Genomic DNA, 20,170 nt, shown 5'->3' on the forward strand with positions numbered 1-20,170 from the left:
ACGAAACGGGTGCAATGAAAACGTTACTTCTTTTTTGTCTTTGCCATGCAGAAAGGGCTCTCCCATCCTGTGATACTTGCTGTGTTTTAGGGAATACATCAACCATCTTTCCCAAGTCTGCAGCACTGCAGTTGCAGACAGAAGCAGCACTGAGAAGGAGCTTTACAAGTTTGGAAGATGGAGATGGGAAAGAGACCAACTGGTAGATACAAAAAGGACAGAGATAAGTGGGAACTTGAATTAATGACAGCAGAGACTGCCCTGGATTCAAAGTAGTGCTGGACAGTGCTGATACTAAAGAACTAATGTAATAAATGTGAGGAGGGGGAGCAGGGTGGGACTGGGATTTAGCTGCCAGGGGAAGGTTAAGAGTTAGAGGCAGGAGCAAGGAGAGACTGGCATGAAGGGAGTCCTGCCAGGAGCTGCAAAAGGCAAATATGCCTTGTAGCTTCAAATGGCTTTCTTTAAACAAAACCCAGCTGGTCTCTTGTGGCTGTGTTCCACAAAAGCGTGACTTACCTGTAGTTGCTTAAGAAGAAAGGCTTGTAGCAAAAAATCTGTGATTAAAAAAAGGGAGGAGAAAAAAAAAATCACAAAAATATTAAGGAAAATAGAAGTTGGGTATATGCAGGTTTAACCCCATTATCTCCATCCCTTTGAGAGGCAAGACAGGCTCTTCACACCCATACAAGGAGGAATGGGGAGTTCATTAAATCCCTGTCAGGGACAGGTAAGGCTCATCCTCCTGCTACTTCAGAGTAGTGTGGAGAGAGACCTGAAATGGCATTTCAATGCTCTCCAAGGTGGCTGTAATCAAGGGTTACATCATGGGCAGAGGTGAATTGTGGGAAATGAAGATTACAGCTCTCAGAGCACGACATCATCCTTTACCTGCCAATCAGGCCCAACACCAATTCGATTATGTTCTGAACTAGAGGTAGCTTGAAACCGTCAAGGTGTTCGATACACTAGAGCAGTCATCCTGTTCTGCGAGTGTCGTCTTAGCCACGGAAGTGCCGCACACATCTTACCGAGACAGCTTTATTTCATTTCTGTTTCCTCAGCCTAAAAAATGAAGCTGTATACATGGAAACCAAATACAATTCTCATGGACAAAAGAATCACCAAGGAGCATGTATGTGAAAAGAAAGATAAAGCACAGTGTGTGCCTGCAGAATCTGGCACCAGGAGGACAATGTGGAAGCAAAATAGTTTGCTGACAAACTAGAAAGACAAGGTTATTGATGCCTCTGAGAAAATAACTCCCACAACAAACTGGAGCCTCGCATCCACTTGGCAGACAGATGGCACTGGGATTGTTCGACACCTGATGGAAACGCTCAGCGCTGGCTTTTCCCATGCCAGCCGTTTTCACCACACTTACAGAAGTGTGTATCTCAAGTTTTGTTCCCAAAGAGTCGTATTAATACCACCTGGATTCTGCAGAAAACATCTGCTGAAACAGTTGTAAGCAGAACTGAATAGTCTTTATTCCAAGTTGTTTTCTTCGGGTCAGTCTGGTCTCTCACTCCAGCTGCTTTGGCAGTGGCACCTGGATAAGGACAGTAAGTATGAGGAGGAGGAAATTTCTCAATTGTATTTCCCAAACCCATTTAGTTTAATACAAACCTTCAGAAACTGTAAAAAAGAACAAAAATACATGATCTTGGAGCTCTAGGGAGCTCTAAGAAGCTCTGGTTGAGAATTTCTCTTGTTTGTAATTCCCCACTTGCTGTTTGCTATTCTTAATACCCAGGAAATCAGTTTGCAAGCAACGAGTCCCACCACGGAGTGAACAAAGACGCAGCTCGGTTCAAGCAGTAAAACCTGATTTTAGAGATGAAGCTAATGATATTGAGGCAAATAAGGAGTTACCAAAGATCACAAAGGCAGATGAGAATAAAACCCTAATGCCTCAAATCCCAGCCCTTCAGCCCAATGACACAGCAACCAAAAAACCCCCAAACAAAAACCAACCCCAACAGGTGTCCATTGCTCCACCCTTCCCTGGGCTGTGGTAGCAATTATTATTGGTCCCATTTAGGATGGACCATTGTGGTGGGTTGACCCTGGCTGAAGGCTGGGTGCCCACCGAAGCCACACTGTCCCTGCTCTCCTCAGCTGGGCAGGGGCGAGAAAATACAACAAAAGTCTCATGGGTTGAGACAAACACGGGGAGAGATCACTCACCAGTCCCTCTCACGGGCAGAACAGACTCAGCTTGGGGAAAATTAATTTATTGCCAATCAAATCATGAGTAGAAAAGAACTAAAACCAAATCTTAAATATACCTTCCCCCATCCCTCTCCTTCTTCCTGGGCTCAGCTTTGCTTTCCATTTCTCTCCTTCCTCCCCCTGAGAGGCACAGGGGGATGAGGAATGGGGGTTGTGGTCAGTCCATCACATGTTGTCTCTGCTGCTCCTTCCTCCTCAGGGGAGGATCCTCACACTCTGCTCCAGCGTGGGGTCCCTCCCACAGGGCCACAGCTCCTGCCAGGAGCCTGCTCCAGCACGGGCTGCCCATGGGGTCACAGCCCCTCCTGAGGATTTGGGGGGGGGGGAATGTCTGGGGTTCATTATTGCTCCCTGGCACCCAGCAGCACCCAAGTTTCTTTATCATTGCTGTGCAAAGTGAAGGCTGTGCCCACCATCATCCTCCATCTTCCTGAGAGGAGGGGAGGCAGCAGATCCCACAGCAATGATGGACCAACCTGCCATCACAAGCACCATCTTGGCATGTACAGCTAAACCGTGACCTTTACAAGAGCAGGTCTTGTTGCCTTAGACACGGCACCAAAAACCACGACTGGCCTAGAAAGGTCAGAGATGCCCTGAGTGACCCTGGCTGCAGCCAAGTCGGACTCACCGGCAGAAACCGCAGCCCCAGCACTTGGTCTGGGAGCAGAACGTTCGCTTTAACTGAACCAGACTCACGGCAGGACCTGCCCCTGCCAAGATTTCCGGACAAACTACTCTCTCTGGAATTACTGAGGGAATAATTACTTCTGTGGAGATATAAATGAAAGCAAAATGTGGCCCACTACATAAAAATGTCAATATTAAACAAAATAAGAATTACAAAATACTACTTGACCATTTTTAATTGCAAAGGATTTTCTGCCCTCTTCCTCTAGCCTTAGCAATGCAAACAGATGCATGAACACCACTAGCTACAAATAGATCAGTCAGCTTTTGGCATTTCTTGAATAACAGGAAAGCAAAAGGTTAAATCTGGTGGCCAGCATTCTGAGAAGTGGCCCATGAATTTGGTACCCAAGTAGGAGCATCACCAAGAGGCAGTTATCACAGTTTAGGACTTCATCCTCTCACTAAAGCTTTTAATTCCATTTAAACCAGACCAACCAAAGGCAGTCCCGGACCCCAGCTGAACCCCAGACCCGTCTTGCTGGTGGGTTTGTGGCAGCACTGAAGGAGCGCAGTCACTCACCGTTGCCAGCCCAGGGGCCGGGCACCCACTGCGGGGGCAGGCGGAGGCGCGTGGCCAGCGCATTCCTGGAAACCCAGCTCCTGCCTCTGTGCAGGTTCTGAAGTGAGCTTGGCTAAGTTATTTTGCTGCCAGTGTTTCAGTTTACCCTTTATCAAATGGGCCAAGTGTCGGTGTTTTCTTGCGTAAAGTGAGAGGCGAAGAAAAACCGGGCTGCTGCGAAGAGAGACATGTTTTCTAGGGCGGGGAGGAGAGAGTAATGTGAAAAATAATACCTGGTACTCTCCTGAAGTACACATCTTATAACAGCATCTGCCTACCGTAACCAATACGCTATTACTCGTAAGCTAACGTTGACTTTCTGAGGTTTTGTTTACCTCCTGACCGAATTTCCTTTCCTTCACCTGCATGGATACAGACAGGGATGCACGAGGCTGCAGCCTCGGTACTTGCTACCCTTTCTCTGTTCAAGCTGTACCTGAGCGCTGCCAGGGGAGACAACCACCCGCGCCCCAGGAACGGCAGCCTGACGCACAACCGGGGCGACACACAGCACGCGGGTGTGTTTGCAATCCCCGCTGGATAGCCGCTGGATAGCCGATAGCTCTGGAGCGCGCTGGGTGGACGCGACTCCCTCCCCTCGCAGCCAGCGCTAAGCACTTACCGGTTTCAGGTAAGCGACGTTACTCTGACGAATGTCATTCAGTAGCTGATCCCTCGGGGTTATTTCGACGAGGGGAGGCGGTCTTCTCCTGGGAACCGGTTTAAGTGTTTTGATGACGTCTCTGAGGTTGGTTTTCTCGGCGGGTTCCACGTACTCTGGCACGGCGGGTTTGCGCTGAATCTTCTTCAGCTTGACCACTCTGAAGTTGACGGGCTTCTCTCTGCACGGCTGCTCGGGGGGCGGCTGCCTCGCGCTCTCCTGCCTTTTGCTCCGAGACACAGCCATGGGAACGGGCGGTTTTGGGGCCTGGGGGGGTTCATGCATCCTCGGCTGGGGTATTGGTCCTCCCAGCATTTCCCACATCCCAGGAGGTAACCCAAGTCCATTTTCCAGCATTGTTATCAACTCCCTCTGCTCTTTCACTTGCTGCTGCCTCTGCTCCTCTTGCCTCTTTTGCCTCTGCTTGTCCAGGTTTCTGCTGAGCAGGTTGGTCACCACCATCCTGGGCCCCGGCAGTTCGAAGTGGTACCCCATTTTAAGGAGGGTGGCGTTGGCTTTCAGCAGCCTGGCGATCTCCATTTCTGCCTGGTGACCCAGCATGCTCCGCTGGTTGTGGAAGCGGAGCTCCGTCAGCATCTCGTTGTACTGCAGGCATCTCATGATAGCCACGATCCCTTTGCCGGAGATGAAGTTGGAATCGATGTTCAGCGTGGTGATGCTCCTGTTCTCCCGCAGCATGTTGGCCAGCGCGAACGCCACGTTGTCGTCAGCCCCCACGTTGGCCAAGCTGAACGTCTTTACGTTCTTATTCTTTTTCATGGCATTGACAAAGTCTATCAGCATTTCTTTGGGGATGTTTTCTATGTTGTTCAGATTGAGCTCTTTCACGTCTGGGTTGTTTTTTCGGACTTTCTCCAAACTCTCTTCTAAATTGGTTTGATTTCCTGAAGGCCTGGCGCTTAGCTTCATGAAGCTGGTATCCAGCGCTAACTTCTTGGGGATGTTTAGTTTTGATACTTTCTTTTCAGTTTCATTTGGCTTTTCTGGGATTTCTCCTGATTCTGTACCTGATTTCTTACTCATCTGACTGCTGTGAGGGTTTTCATTGGTGTAAGTCTCCTTTGTTTCCAATTCTGTCTCACCTTCGTCTCCCTCCTCTTCATCATCTTCCTCCTCCTCTTCATCATCCTCCTCCTCCTCCTCTGCTACTTCTTCCTCCTCCTCCTCTCTCCCTTTATCCCTTCCATCTTTGTTCGGCTCCCCATATTGTGTTCCTGAGTTGAACAAGTGTTCATTTTTGTAACGTCTCTCCTTTCCCTCTGCTCCTGGCACCCTCCCACTGTCCGCCTCGCTGCTGCCATTGGCTTTTCCTTCCATCTCCTCTGCAGCACTTCTCTGAAGAAGACAAAAACAGCTGAAATCATTGAACGTGGCTTTGTTACATTAATTTTCTGATAAAGTAAACATGTAGCAGCTAGATTTAGATACCTCTATGTCCACACATAATAGAATAATCCTTGAAAGTGTCATTGCCTGGATGTCAAGGCTATGCTGGCTTCCTTGGGAACACAGGAACACTTGCTCTTAAAGTGGCTGCAAACCAGTTTCTCATCTTTGCCTATTAAGCACACTGGCAATTAAATCCTGTGTGTATTTATTGCCATGTTAGGGTGGTCCTCAAACCCTTCTGGGAATTAAAGAGTCTCTGATGCAAAGTCTGTTTCTGGATTTTGTGTGATTTTTCTTGTTTCCTTGACAAGAGAGAAAGTTGGTGTCCCATGCCACAAAGTGTCAGAAATCAGCATTACCCACTGACGGTTTGCTCAGCCTGAGGAGGAGTGAACAGGGCACGTGGCAACAACGGTGGAGTCACCCGGAGCACGAGACAACAAGGCCACCTGTTGTGGTACCTGCCAGAGCATCGCAGCTAAGGAACCACATCAGTGAGGATGAAGCAAAATATTAGCTCAGTTTTGAGTCCAGAAATAGGATCCTGGACTCTGCACACAGGTGTTGCGAGACAGTGGGGCTTCTAGCACTGACATAAAATTAGTTGCAAACTCCCACCATCTCCAAAGACCTTCTCAGCTGAGGTGTTGGTTTTTTTTTTTCCCCAGTAGATCCTCCATCACTGAGAAATGCTAATAAAGATCAAGATATTTTCCTGTAAGACTTGCACAGTTCAAGCAGGGCAGCGTCATGGTTTGTGCTTCACCAGAAGTCAGACATAACGGTCACAAAGTCACTTCTGCCCTCGGGGCTGGGGTAGTGGATGGGCTTAGTACAGGGATCCCCTGAGCAGTTGTTGATGCAGCAGACAGCTCTATGCTCAAATTCCAGATTTAACCTCAGATGTATTAAAAAAAAAATATTGTTTCTTTGAGGGTAAGAGTTAAAAACCCTCCTCTCCAGAGGCAGCCCATGAAACCTGCCCTGGGAAGCCCACGGTGTACTGTGCTGTTGTGTATTAGCAAAACCATCAGTATTTAATAAAAAATAAACATCAGTTACCTCAAATTCACTTGGGTTCAGGTATGGATGTGTTTCATCTGGCCACGTTTCCATTCTGTTAACCTATTTTTAAGTGTGGCCCTCATCCTCAGTATGACCTTAACTTTATTTCAAAGTCATGGGGACAGCAGAATAAATTTGAGTACTGTATTGAAAAGGGCTGGACTAGCTCACGGAGTCTGCGTGCTGGGTGTTAGTGAACGCTTCACATCGTTAAAATGCAGTGGTTTGGGGTTCTGTCCCGTAAGGCATTAAATTCTGTCCGTTAATTAGTTTAATACATATGATTAATATAATCTTCTATGGAAAAGCAGTATGGTGTTGTTCCATACACAAAGTCAAGCAAATTTGAGTTACAGCTTCCAAACTGATTTTATGACAATTTATCAGTGATCTGCCTTTCTGAAACAGAACTAGGATTTTCTTATGTTAAAAAGCTTAAGTGAATATTTAGGAAAAGCAATTACAAAACTACTAACCCTGACATCAGTCCAAACTGGATCCCAACATTGCTGAGGCTCTTAGGGTGAATTTAAACATGTTTGTACCGTACCTTACGTGAGAGACGGAAGCAGAGGCAGGTTAAGGTATTAAAGCTATAAAACAAATCCCCCAGCAGATGCATAATAAATATTTGTGATTTTTCGCTTGTTACCTCAGAGGGCAAGAGGGTGACGGGAACTCTCTCGTCCTCGAGCATGCGTCTGGATGCCTTCTGCCAGTACAGGTAGTCAACCAGGGACCGGTGGTCGAAGCTTCCCGTGGGGGGTTTCTCCGTCTGATCCCTCTGTATCATTCCAGTTGGGACTTCGGGATCTGGGGCCATGACTTCCATCTCACACTGCAGCTCCTTTAGCTCCTCGGGGGATAGGTTTGCCAGGATTTCATCTTCATCGATCTCTTCAGGACACACTTCTTCGTCAGAGTTTTGGCTGAGTTCAGACATGTTTCCTTCTCTCCTTCCTCTATTACTTTTTAAACCTAAAGAGAAAGATAAATTTTAAAGGATTTTTTTTCCTCCCCCCTCACTATCAGTAGTTTATTCAGTTAAATCAAGAACTTCATGTTTTGGTCATGAGCCGTGGCAGCTCTGGGTCTCAGTGCGGGAGACAGTCCGTGTAGCTACGTCTATATTAAGCTGCACTTGGCTGGGTAAAGAGAATTTATGGTGATGCTGCCATGCTCCATTTTCAGCAACCTGTCAGCTGTGCAAGCCCTTCTGACATTTCAGTGCAGCTGGTGCATCCCCCATTGAGTGAGGCAGGGGACGGCCGTGTTCTGGAGGATTCTGGGGGCACTACGCCTCCCCGTGCTTCACCCCACACTTGTCTCACCGTAGGTGGGTGGGCTGACGTTAATGGTACCTGCGGGGTGTGTGGGTGAAATTCTGCACCACGGGAAGAACCAGTACAGGGTCCCTGTATCCGCAATGTCTCAGATACCTCAGCAGGGCTGGGGAACTGCAGGATCTTCACTGCCCTCAGCCAGGTCCAAACCCCGGCTGAATATTGGGGTGGTTTTGGTGGGAGTGCAGCCATCGCACAATCGATGAGCTCTCCCAAACACCAGCTCCTGGTTAAGGTAAAATCCTCCAAGCTGGAAAAAGACAGGCAAACAGTCAGTACAACACACGCCTTGCACCTGGGGACAGGGGTCCATGTGGGGACCAGCCCCTTGACTTAGCCTAAGCGGTCCCACAGGGAGCATTTCCCACAGCACATCCATGCCCTGCTCCCATCCGGTCTGCTCAGGGTCAGTGCCAATGCCCTGTTTCATGACTGGCTGGTCGCTCTCATGGACATTATTTGCACTGTCAACAGATGTTGGCTGACAGTTCATCTCAGGTTCATCTTTTTCCTACTTTTTAGCATTATTTTAACAGAATTATTAAGCAACTACAAAGACTTTGCTAATACTGGTAGAGCTGACGTAGCCATAGAAAATTACCTGGAATCCTTTTTTTCATTAAGTGTCCATTTTTTCATTAAGTGTCCATTCCAGCTAAGAAATACCTCCTTCTTTGTTCAGAATACGATAGGCTTCTAAATTTACAAGGCAAAACAGAAACCCATATCCCCAGCACCACTGTGCTCACGGTTGCTTTGTAAAGGCAGAGTAGCACGGGTGGGTAATTTTTGCACTGCAGTGCAAATTCAGCACGCCACAGTTTGGACTGTTCCTTGGATTAGGAAGATTTCTTCTCATCATTTCAAATATTCTTTGCAGGGGGTATTGAATCAAAGCCTTACCTTGGAACTGTGAGTGCATCTTTCGTAGGAAAGAAACCACGGACCAGAGGTTGTGAAACCAAGCCCCGCCGATTTTTAAGCCGTGTTTCTCATTACAGGCTCAACCATGCTTTGCTGGAGCAGCAAAAATAGTCTCTGCATGACGGTGGGCTCTTTACTGTGTTTTGTAACAGGGCTTTGAACACCATGTTTCTTGTTATAACAAGCCGTGATCCAAAGGTCCTCATTTAATTAATGCTGCTACACATTATGGACGAGGGCAAAAATCTAAGATCAAAATAAGTGATAAAGGGAAAAAAAATAACAAAAAACAAATAACTAAAACCCAAGCCAAGAGCATAATGGCTCCGTTTGCCCCTTTGGTATTTCAGGGGACATCCTTATTTTATATCATGCAGTAGCAAGCACAACAGCAGACCCACACATCAATCTATCTGGTCTAGCAGCTTTCACCCCCGGTGATTGCTGTCCATAGGAGAGTCCATAAATGGTTTCCCGATGTTATGAAATAAATCAATGCTCTTCTCAGTAACCGGTATGTTATTCTCCCAAACGATGCTGTTTGGGTCACAGAAGCTGTCTATTCAGTAGTTACTTATCACTTGCTAATTTCTTGACTGTAAGTAAAGCCCCTGGCCACCTTCTTGTATTTCCATGATCTTCAGCCAGGACGTCTTGAGCTGTGGTCTTGTCAGACCTGCGAAGTTAAGTAGGGTCAAACCCACAAAGTTCTTTAAAGAAGGAAAACAAGGATACTGAGAACACTACCAGGTATTTGAAAAAAGCAAATTTTCTTCTAAGTAGAAATAAATCACTTGTTGATACCGTGATTAGGAAATACTATACTTCTGGGAGTGACGCCTTCTCGGTCAGATGGAGAGCGAAGGGCTGCCTGGTGACACCTCTCCTGGTGACACGGGTGCTAATCCCACAGATTTCCAAGGTGGGTATCACATTTTGCCTACTTTAGGTCTCTCCCCATGAATTACCTCGAGTTCAGGATTCACTTCCTTTTCTAACACGTTGCTTAGTGTTTTGGTGCGCTGGAAACGGCACGTTAAGGCAACAAACAACACCCTCCAGGCTGGGGACACATGGCCATATCTAGAAGTCTTTTCCAGGGCAAAACTCCCATCTTCTTCCCAATAACATTTGTGGGTATTCCCCTCAGAGCTTTCCAAAATAATCACTCACTCCCTCAACCTTCATTAAGACAGGAAAGCCACTTCCATCGGTAGCACTCATGATTTTCACGCCAATTTGACACTTGCTCAGGAATCCCCGGACTAATGAGCTGCTGTACGAGGTGCTCCGTTACCGCGGGACGGAGAGCTGTGCCAGCAGCTCCGCTCAAAGCGTAAGCGGAAGATGAGGTACTTGCAGCGATCACAGAGCTCAAAATTATGCTGAGTGTTAAACAAGTGTTAAATAAAGGCACTTTAGGAGCAAACTGATAGAAGACAAGGTCTGCTCCTGGTACCCAACAATCCATACTTGCCGCTCACTGCTTCCAAGGCAGGTTCTCGAGTGCGGATAACTCTTGCACAAAACCCAGCGGGTTCTCCTGCGGGATTGTTTCCCTTCATTGACTATTTTTTTTTCCCTCATTTGTGCATTTTCTTCAAAACTTCCAACCTCTCTGTCTTGAAAGCAAAAGGGTTGACAAGTTTTTAACTCAAACATCAAGAGGGGCCACCACCCCCTGTGTCACCATTTGACACGAAGCAAGCCATCAAGCCATGCTTCGACTGCCTAAAACGTGTTCTATTTTTAGGGTAACTGATGGGACACATGGTGATGGCAAATGCTTGTGAGCAATTTCTATAATGTTGGCTTTCATTTTTTTTGCTTATAAAACCCACACATTTATTCCTCTCTATTACCAATCCATGGCATTTCCAAGTGCCAAGGCATTAACTGGAATGACTCTGAGAATGTGCCTGTGTAACATAACCTTGCATCACTTTTAAGAAACTCGTAGGCTTCATGGGGCAGTCTAAAATTGACAAACAGTAGCATACACCAAGCATGTCCAGCAATGCAGTGTAACGCAATATGGGGATTTATAAAGGGTCAGACGATGGGATCTTAACAATAACAACCACGAAGTAACGAGAGCAATCATAGAGAGACACCCTGTGGGAAAATCACCAGGGATCATCTTGGGGAAAAAAAGATACCCAAAACACCACACCTTCAGACTGCTATAGATATAAATATATCGGATTAAGTTTGTTGTGTAAATAGAGTAAGGACATTTGACTTTCAAAGTATTTGCCCAAGTCGCTTGACAGGGAGCTGCGAAGTCAAGTCCCCATACACAGCGACAGGCGCGGGGTGGCTGGCATGGGAACGGGACCGAGCAACGGGGAGGGGGGCATGAGCCCCTCGCCCCTGCCCCAGCAGTCACTGAATCTCCGCATCTCACTACGCTGAGGTCTGGAGGTTTCCTTCGGCTCCAGGAGGAGCAAGCGGAGCCGCGTCTCCTGTTTCAGTGGGACCTGATGCCTCTAATTTGACCCCCTCAAAAAAACATGGTGATTTATTTTTACTTTTGTATTTTTTTTGGTTTCCATTTTCAGAGAAGCCTGAGAGCAGCTACACTGGGTCCTCCCTATGCAGTAGGAAGCCACCTCTGTCATCATCCACATTCCTTATTACAGGGAAAAGAAAACGTTGGAATGTGTAGGCAGAAAGGGTGAGCGTGGAGGGGACTTGGGTCAGGTCAGAAATTAAAGTGAACATTTCAGCCGAGGGCAGGGTACTGACCACCCCAAAGGGAAAAGCACAGGCGAGTCAGATATGTATGTCTTGGTTTGCATCAAGAAGGGTTAAATGATTAACTGATTAATTAAACCATTTCAACTGTTTTAAACCATTTAAAAAAGATCATCCAAACCCCAGTGATTTTGGGGCAGGAGACAGCTCTACATAGGAATGTTAACAGTGACGTTTCACTGGTGGGGGACTGGGGGTGACACCGAGCACAACAGAGCTGGTCCTGGGCTGACCCAGGACAAACCTTTACCCTGTTGGGAGCCCAAACACGTTCCAAATTTCACCCTCAAATCCTGAGTTTCTGTGCTCGCTTGACAATGAACAACTCTACACCTCATCCACCACCCCTCCCACCAATATATACACGCTCTTGACAGACGAGCGGTCACCCCTACGTTTGTATGAAACAGTGAATTCAGCACAAGCCAGATCAGGTAAGAAATGGGGATGTTCTAGGAAACAATGTCACCCTTCACATTAAACACAGGGTATCTCTTCTTTTATAGCATCCAAACTTATCACAGGTCCCACACCTCGTATCATCCTGCCACTAAAACGTGCCCGTGGGCAACGATGCTGTCGAGGCCCCACGGTGACTTCGTTCTGCACACACAGAGCACGTCCTTCCCTAACCTCAGCCCGGGAACAGGTGGAAGGGTTTCTTCTAGAGTTACTCCAGCTGAGCCCCAGCTGGCTGCAAACTCTTCTCCATCTGCAGCTCTTCGATGACACTAACGATTAAATATAAGTTGAGACTCATGCCTGCTGCGCTTGAAACAGGCAGGAGATGCTCTGGGAGACCAAGCACATCCCTCTGCAGTCAAGGACACGCTGAAGGATTTACGGTGATTCCCTTCACGACAGACAGGCAGGGATAACGAAGCTGGATAGATAGCAAGGAGCTGCTTCTTGCTTAAAGGTCTTGCTTCTCTATCACGAAGAGAACTCCCATGACATGTGTCCTGTGTCCTCCTGGGCTACAAGGACTGGTCCCGACTCACACCAGATCCCTTCTTCCAAGGGGGAAACATCACATCGTCTTTGATTCGCTGTGTCAGGGTGTGGAGTAATTGTCTTTGATGATAAATCCTGCCCTGGGAAATGCTCCATGTGGTCCTGAATCTGTGTCTAACAGCTGTAAGGTGAAGGTCCTGCCAGACAAGGCAGGGGATTGTGCATCAGTCAGGGTGTCACCACCCTTACCAGTGGTAGCAAGGGCACTGCAGCAATCCTGGGAATGGGAGGAAGTGTCGTCTTTGGAAAGCTCAGCCAGGCATTGTGGACACACTGCCTGGGCACACAAGGGTGCTTGTCCAGTTTGTGACAGGACCAGGCTGGTGGAGGGGAGAGCTAAACAGGAGGGAGAGAGGGTGGATGATGATAGAGCAAATGTGCAACTGACCCTTCCTCTGTCCAGGCTACGGTGGGATCAACCCTGAGGTCCCACCATCTCAGTCCCAACACCGGGATCTGACTTAGAGTGCAACCAGAGTTTCCAGTGTGGGCCAGGGCCATTCTGGGAACCACCAGCCACAAGAAAATCCATTGTACAGAGCTTATACCTGAAAGCATGACCGGGTGCCAGGCGCAGCCCCATCCCTTCCCTCGGCAACACCATCTCTGCCAGGACAAAGGTCCATTTTCTCACTTCTTGGAGAAACAGCAAACATCCTATATGCAGAGTTACCCCAATTACATAAATCTAAATGCTAATTGATTCTATTGAAGGCTGCATTAAGTGGCAAAACCTGGGCTGCCCCCAGGTTAGACTTGTAGTTCCCTTTCCCCTGCTCTACACTAATACCATGTCCATTGCTTCACTTGATTGGAAAACCAGATTATCCCTGATAGATCCAAGGAATGATGCTGGGCTCTCCGTGCCGTTGGTGCCAGCACAAGAACAGGGGCAAGAGCAGGTGATGTGGCAGGGAGAGACACGATGCCCCACGTAGCATGATGAGAAAAAAACACACAGAACAGTTTACGTCTTCGCACATTCGCAAAACAAAACAACACCTTTGTTCCCACCGTATTTATCTCAAACAGCTGCTGAAAGTGACAGAAGTAATCTGAAAACCACTCCAGGAAGTTTCTGTTACCAACAAGATAAAACATTTCCAAGGACATGGAGTTTTTCCTCCTAGCACAAGATCCCTAGGAAAAAAAAATTCCATGGAAAACAGATAATTGGACTTAATAACCATTAAATAAACACAATTAAACTTTTCTCCTATTTGCTTTAACTTGACAGATTTCAATATTTGTGTGAAGCCCTGTTAGAACTGAAGTTCTCAGCTCTCTACCTTAAAAATGTATTAAATATGATAGGAAAGCACAAAGGAGATGGAAGAATAGTGTAGAAAGCAGAAATCTTCCTAGAAGAGCTGTTAAAGCTCCAGGAAAGTGCAGTGACAGGGAGCTTCTCCCCAGGATCAGAAGTGGCTCTCCTGCATTAATTCCCAAAGCCCAGGAGGTGGAGCAAACCTTCAGCCCTTGTAGGATTTCCTACAAACATTTTGGAACTGGGTGGGCCATGGTGGAGGTTTCTCACCCACCCAGGAGCTGTGCAGCCTTGCTGGGCACAGAATATTGCCGCAACGTTGCTCACGTTTTAAGCTGAACAAGCCCAGGATCATAAACCAAAAGTCAGCAGAAACCTGCAAGAGTCACGTCACGTAGTAAGTCACCTTGGCGAACAAGTTTCACCTAAGTATACTTGGGTGAATTTTAAAGATTTGTGATCTTTAAAGATTTGTCTGTGCTTGGGGAGGGTCTGAGCCTCATCTGTCCCCAGTCCTTGCGCCAGAGGAATGCCAGACACCAGCCTCCCAATGGGACTTTGTCCTCCCACGTCTCAGTTTCTCTGTTCAAAACAGCAGAGAAAAAGCAGACAGCAATTAAAAACATCAGGCACAGCTTATTTTAGCACAGTGCCCTAATGCCTTTTTAAGAATTCCTGGCAAGGACTGGTTTTTGTTCTTCATCCATCAACTAAAAAGCACTCAGAAATGCTCCATTATGTACCGTTTTATGTGGGTTTTTATTTCCCCTCTGCACTCTCATCTCATCAGGGGCATCTTTAACCTTCTAAAGAGAGACACTAAAATTGAACCCTGTGGGTCTGTGGATGTTTTACATTGGTATTTCGTGTTGCCCAGCTCTTGTCTTTGTTCTGGATCACACTAAGTAAGAATTTCTAAGTATTTCTTCAAACTGGAAGGGTCATTTCAGAGGGGTACCAGAGGCGAGAAGGCTCTTTCCCCGATGCTGCTGGTCAGTCACTGTCACTAGATGTCCTCAGTAATACTGGTGAGGAAGAGCTGTGGTTAAACAGCAGAAAACACAGATGAGGTAGGAATTCAAAGAAAGCACAGATAATTGGTATTTCAGAGGTGAACAAGTATGATAATAATTAGAAGTCTGTACCTCTTCAGCTGCATTATACAGACCTGGTCTCTGTGAACAGATGTACAGGCGCATCACAACATCGCTCCAGAAGTGCAGCGCAAAGTAAGCTGCAAGTCTGCAAAAGGCAAAGTTAAGGGTCCTGGGGAACAACTGGAAGAAATCAGGTGTTGCACAAGCTGTGCAGCATCACCAGCTCCCTTGCTGGCAATGGGCAGGAGGTCCCATGGGGATGTTGTGTCCTTTCTCTCCTCCCCTGTGCCACCCAAAGCCAACCCCGGCCCTTTGCTGCCTGCCCCAGGCAACAACTGAGGAAGAGAAGATGGATCCTCTTATTCTCTCCTTGTCTGGGTCTCCTTCTTCACTCTGTACGTCCACCCTTCACAGGAGTTTCTAACCACACAACTCTCGCAGGGCCAGGCATGCAGAGAACGACAACAGGGGTTACAAGTACCTACCACGCTATGGCTCTTCCACTTCCAGCTCAGCTCTTGCTTCCCTGGAAGCTGCAATCAGGCTCCTAACTCTGGCCCTGGAAGTTTTATACCCAATATCCCCCAAAATACAGCAAACCATCCTCAATCCAAACCCACCTCAAATTCCAACCTTGTCAACATCATCATCATCATCCAAAACTGTCCTGGTTCTGTCTGAGCAAGCCGAGTGCCAGCACTGCACCAACATGGATGTGTTAGAGTGAGCTAAATCTGGAATGCCAATGGAAAATTTAATACAAAACCCAATAGCTACAGCATTAAAATAAAGGAATGCAAATGCTTTAAGTGGTGCACAGGCCTTGTTACACACCTCATTGCCTTTTTTAAAAGAAGCTTTGAGAGTGCTGATAAGTAATCGCCAGCCTGCACCGATACCATTAGTTCCAGTTAAGGTACCGGACTTCGTACCACTCAGCTTCCTGCTCAAAACACTGATGTTTTGTAAGAGCAGCAAGCATGATTCCATGACGGAAGAACTTGTGAACAGACAAACCTCATAAACTACTTGGAGAAACGGAGAAGTATGACTACACAGAGGTATTTTTAGTGGGCACATCTGCAAGTTCATGTAAATACCTATTTCCACCAGCAACCTGGAAATAAGCATAAAATTCAGTGGTGGCAGTGAGGCTTACAGGTGCCACAAAAAGTAGGAAATGACAAATAACTCTGAAGAGAGGAGAGTGAGACTGAATAGTCTCGACTGCTTAGTGACCAGGGTGCAAAAGCAGTTGTACATCTAGAAGCCAAGTCGCTCCTCCGGAAAAGTGGGCATCTCAGAGGGCACGAACTCCAAAGAGCCACACTCCAAACAGGAAAGGCTGCAGCAATTTTGAGGTGCAAGGACAGATGAGCAAGGAGTATTTCCAGCAACACAAGGCCACCTCTGTGTATCACTGTTGGGCTCAGCCCGGGCAGCAGGTCCGGGAAGAGCGACCTTCCCATGGGGATGCTGCACAAGCCTAGCTCAGATCCTGTTCCCACGGGGCAGCTATGCACCAGAGCGGCCCCTGAAAAGGCACTGACCACCACTCCTCCCCTTCCACCATCAGAAATTCACACCTAAAGACACATTTTCAGAGGGTTTAAACCACCCCAGGCCAAGGTTCCCCCAGCCAAGGCCACTGACCCTCTGCACCCAACCTAACAGCGCAGGCCAAAAGAACCAGACCACAGTGATTCACTCTTCTCTTACTTTAAATACTTGAAATAACACACTGCACTTTTCCAAGCACTCAAGCAGAAACAGGAGGAATGCTGAAGTGGTTTTGGTAAGCACACTTTTTAGTTTATTGACCTATACAAAATAATAGGTCTAAAAAAGTTCAGAAGTAGTAAAAGAATAAGCAAAAAGAGCTTTCGCATTTCTAGAAGGCTATACAAATATGCAAAACCAAGGAAATAAGTTACTTTTTATTTTGGTGCGTTTTTTTGTTTTGTTTAATTCCAAACCGTGACTCTAATAATACAAACGACTAAGTACCAGCTTAACAAGTGTGTCCTCCTGTATATATTACATGCTCTGGAATATTGGTAAAAAAGGTCAAAAAAGTCTATCAGAAACTTTTCTATTCACAATATGAACAAGGAGTAACTAATCCTTTGTATAAAAGAAAAAGAGCACCATTTATGGAATCTTGAAGCACAGTACAGCTGAGAAACGAGAGAGATTTTACCTTATGCAAACAAGTCGTTGGAATTGCGCAAGATAACCCATGCCAATTTGTTCCTACAGATGGATGACGTGAGGTAGGTTTATCCCTCTTAGGTCAAGACTGCAGTCGCACTTGTTTCCTACACAAATGGTTTCGTGAAAATGCTGTTCTGTCACTTAGTGACTCTGCAACGCACCTGGCAGTTCAGATGGCTCGTGGTACAATCCTAATGCCCCTCATTTTAAGGCACCCACTTGGCTGTTTGTGTTTGCATCCACCTTAAAATACTGGCCCGTTACACTCCAATGGTTCGCTGTGCGATCGCCGGAGCTCCCCCACTGCAGATCCTCGACTCACCGTGGCAGAGCAAACCCTAATCATCACCCGATAAACCGGGGTCACTGTGCAGCCACTGTGAAAATTTGCCTACTCCTCCGCACAGTGAAGTTGTACCATGGAAAGGTCATTAAATGGGAGGTTATTAATTACACTTTATCACGGAAAAAAGAGTTCAAAGTTTACTCCTTCCGTTTCCAACTGCCTATAGTTTGACACGACACTGCGTTCTTTTCTTTCCAGAACTGGCTTGTGGTGCTAACAAACACTCTTAACAACACCCCAAGAATTGGATAAACTCATTCAAACCTCCATAATAAAGAAAAGAGTAATCCAGCCTTCCTTCAAGTAATGTTCCAATACTGATTAAGTCACCCTTTGCCTCACACACACACACACAGAGTATCTATTCTTCATAAGCTTATGAAAGTCCTTCCAGGTCGTCATAAGCCATGGCAGAACAAACTTTCATTTCTTCTTCTTTCAGACATCAGAATTGTGCTCCTAGAATTCCTGGTTTTTCCATAAGAGTCTCCTTTTCACATTTTTTTTTTTTTGTTCTCTGAGGTTTGCCTTCAACACCTTCCAATCTTCCAAAAAAAGTGCTTGCTAAATATAAATACTTCAACCAAGTGCTGCATTTAGTCCCAGGTTAAACGGTGGCTAGCCCTCGCTCGTGTAGGCTATCTGGATTTAGAAAGAAACGCCATTCGTGGTAAGACTCTGTCGTCGCTACAGTCCCTCTCAATGCTGAAGTTCATCCTTCCCAGCAAAACAGCCTGCTTCCTTTTCTTGTTTGGTCGGAAGTTCCACCCGAGATCTGCCTCGGAGCCAGAGAATCTCGTGCAAGGCACACAAGGGTACGAACGCGGGGCTGCCGGCGCTCTACACCAGCGTCCCGGGCTTTGAATCCTCATGCCAGAATAACCTCTGCTCGTTGCTGTGCAAGTCTCCTTCCAACCGGCTCTCCTCGTCGCCACCCAGCTGGCTCGTCTCCGCATACGCTCTGTAAGAGAGACACGGCGTCAGGGGTCGGCGAGAGCAGAGGGTCTTCCCCAGACCCCCAAGGGCTGCGCAAACTCACGCGACCCCCTCGGGCTTTAAGTAAACGCTGGTTATTGTGAGTTCACCCCAATGTAATTCGGATCCAAACGCAAACCCAGTTTTCGTGCTGTAGTCAAATGGTGTGCAACAGGATCTCAGGTCCTCAAAATTGTCAAGACTGTGGAGCATATTGATTGCTCATTTGCCATAATCACATTAAAATAGAAAATTAAACAGACCCACGATCAGACAAGCGATTCACAATATGGTAAATGAACAGCTAATAAACCTTGCATAGAAAAAGCTGCCAAGATAAGCAGAGTTTCCAAAGCTCCAGCAGTCCCTGGGAGAGCCCCCACGAGCAGGGCAGCTCTGCAAGCAGCAGCGTGTCCCGCCTGGTTCCCGGGTTAAGCTCTGCCAGCGAGATGCGCTCAGCAGGTGCGGTATCGCCTTTGAACGCCCGCACTCTGACATGAGGCTTTCCTGACAAGAAGAAATTCCTTTCCTTGTTTTTCCAAAAGTTTATCATCTGCTACAGCTTCAGGAACACAACAGGACTGTGTCCTGCTGGACTGGCGACGGGGTGCAGGAGAGACCTCCTGGCACAGGGGGGCAGAGGGCCTGGGCTCAGCAGGTGCACTGCCTGCAACTCTGCTCCAAGCATCGCAGCTACCAGGGAGTGTAAGATCTTCGATGGTCCAGCATCCGCCAGCGGAAAAAGCCGTGCAATAACCGAGTTCATCCCTCACTATGACCGCCTCCCCCTTCCTGAAATACCGGCTGTGCAGTTAGAGGTGGCACAGCTGATCTGCTCTACGCAGAGAAGCCTTGCTCTCACAAAGTCAATTTTATAATTCCTCTTCATCCTGGCCCTTTGAAATTGAGCTGATTTTCTCACAAGTTTTAACAGCCTATTAAACACAAGAGGAAGGACAGGAAATCTTGATATTTTCTACTCACCTGCTCTGCAAAGGAAGGTTGCCATAAACATTCCCATAACAGCTGGCATAAGAGGAATGAGACAACATATCGTAGTCCGAAATTCCCAGTGCAAGTGGGTTTCGCCAGTTCCCAGAAGTGTTTGCAGAAGATGCTGGAATTAAAGAGTGTTACAGCAAATTAGATCTTTCTCCAGCTAAATCAGCTGAGACAGATGAGACAATCCTCATTAGCGAACTCTGTGGGTTTCTGAAGGACAATGCAAACACAAAGTATGATTTACAAGTCCTGCAGGGAGGAAAGCAGAAAGGACTGTGTGGGTGGTATTTTGGACCTAGGGAATCTCTTTAAAGAGACTTTCTGACCCATTCAGTGATGCTCACTGTGCTGTATTTTTGGAAACCATCACAGAAACTGCATTTACATGGCATGAAGTTTTGTATATTGCTTCTAGGTGGTAAACATACCTGTTTGAAACCTATATGGCTCTTTGTGCTTCCTCAGACTACTGCACTACAAAGAGGAAAAGGCTGTTTTACCCTTAGAAGACAGCAACGAGCAAGTCTGTCTTCCCAAGCGTGGAACAACAAGATCCTAGTCAGTTCCTCATCTACCTTTCAGGACAAAGCTCAGGCCTTGTTTGTCCT

General features: G+C 46.9%; 2 protein-coding genes across 2 annotated transcripts in view; both read right to left on the reverse strand.

Annotated features, from left to right (window-relative positions):
• Window positions 1-1,525: 1,525 nt before the first annotated feature.
• LMOD3 (leiomodin 3 (fetal)) lies at window positions 1,526-7,566 on the reverse strand. The gene is made up of 3 exons (XM_010161226.1): window positions 7,276-7,566; window positions 4,110-5,504; window positions 1,526-1,552 (listed from the first exon to the last, which is right to left on the reverse strand). Exons 1-3 carry the CDS (start codon window positions 7,564-7,566, stop codon window positions 1,526-1,528), a joined length of 1,713 nt encoding a protein of 570 aa, XP_010159528.1.
• A 10,809-nt stretch (window positions 7,567-18,375) lies between these two features.
• The window catches only part of FRMD4B (FERM domain containing 4B), a 42,789-nt gene continuing 40,994 nt past the window's right edge, over window positions 18,376-20,170 (reverse strand). Inside the window, 2 exon segments of the mRNA XM_010161227.1 lie at window positions 18,376-18,546; window positions 19,545-19,677. Coding sequence (XP_010159529.1) covers window positions 18,426-18,546; window positions 19,545-19,677 — 254 coding nt within the window. The 3' untranslated portion in view covers window positions 18,376-18,425.

This window comes from Eurypyga helias, unplaced genomic scaffold (assembly GCF_000690775.1).
Source record: "Eurypyga helias isolate BGI_N326 unplaced genomic scaffold, ASM69077v1 scaffold22991, whole genome shotgun sequence".
NCBI classification, from domain to species: Eukaryota; Metazoa; Chordata; class Aves; order Eurypygiformes; family Eurypygidae; genus Eurypyga; species Eurypyga helias.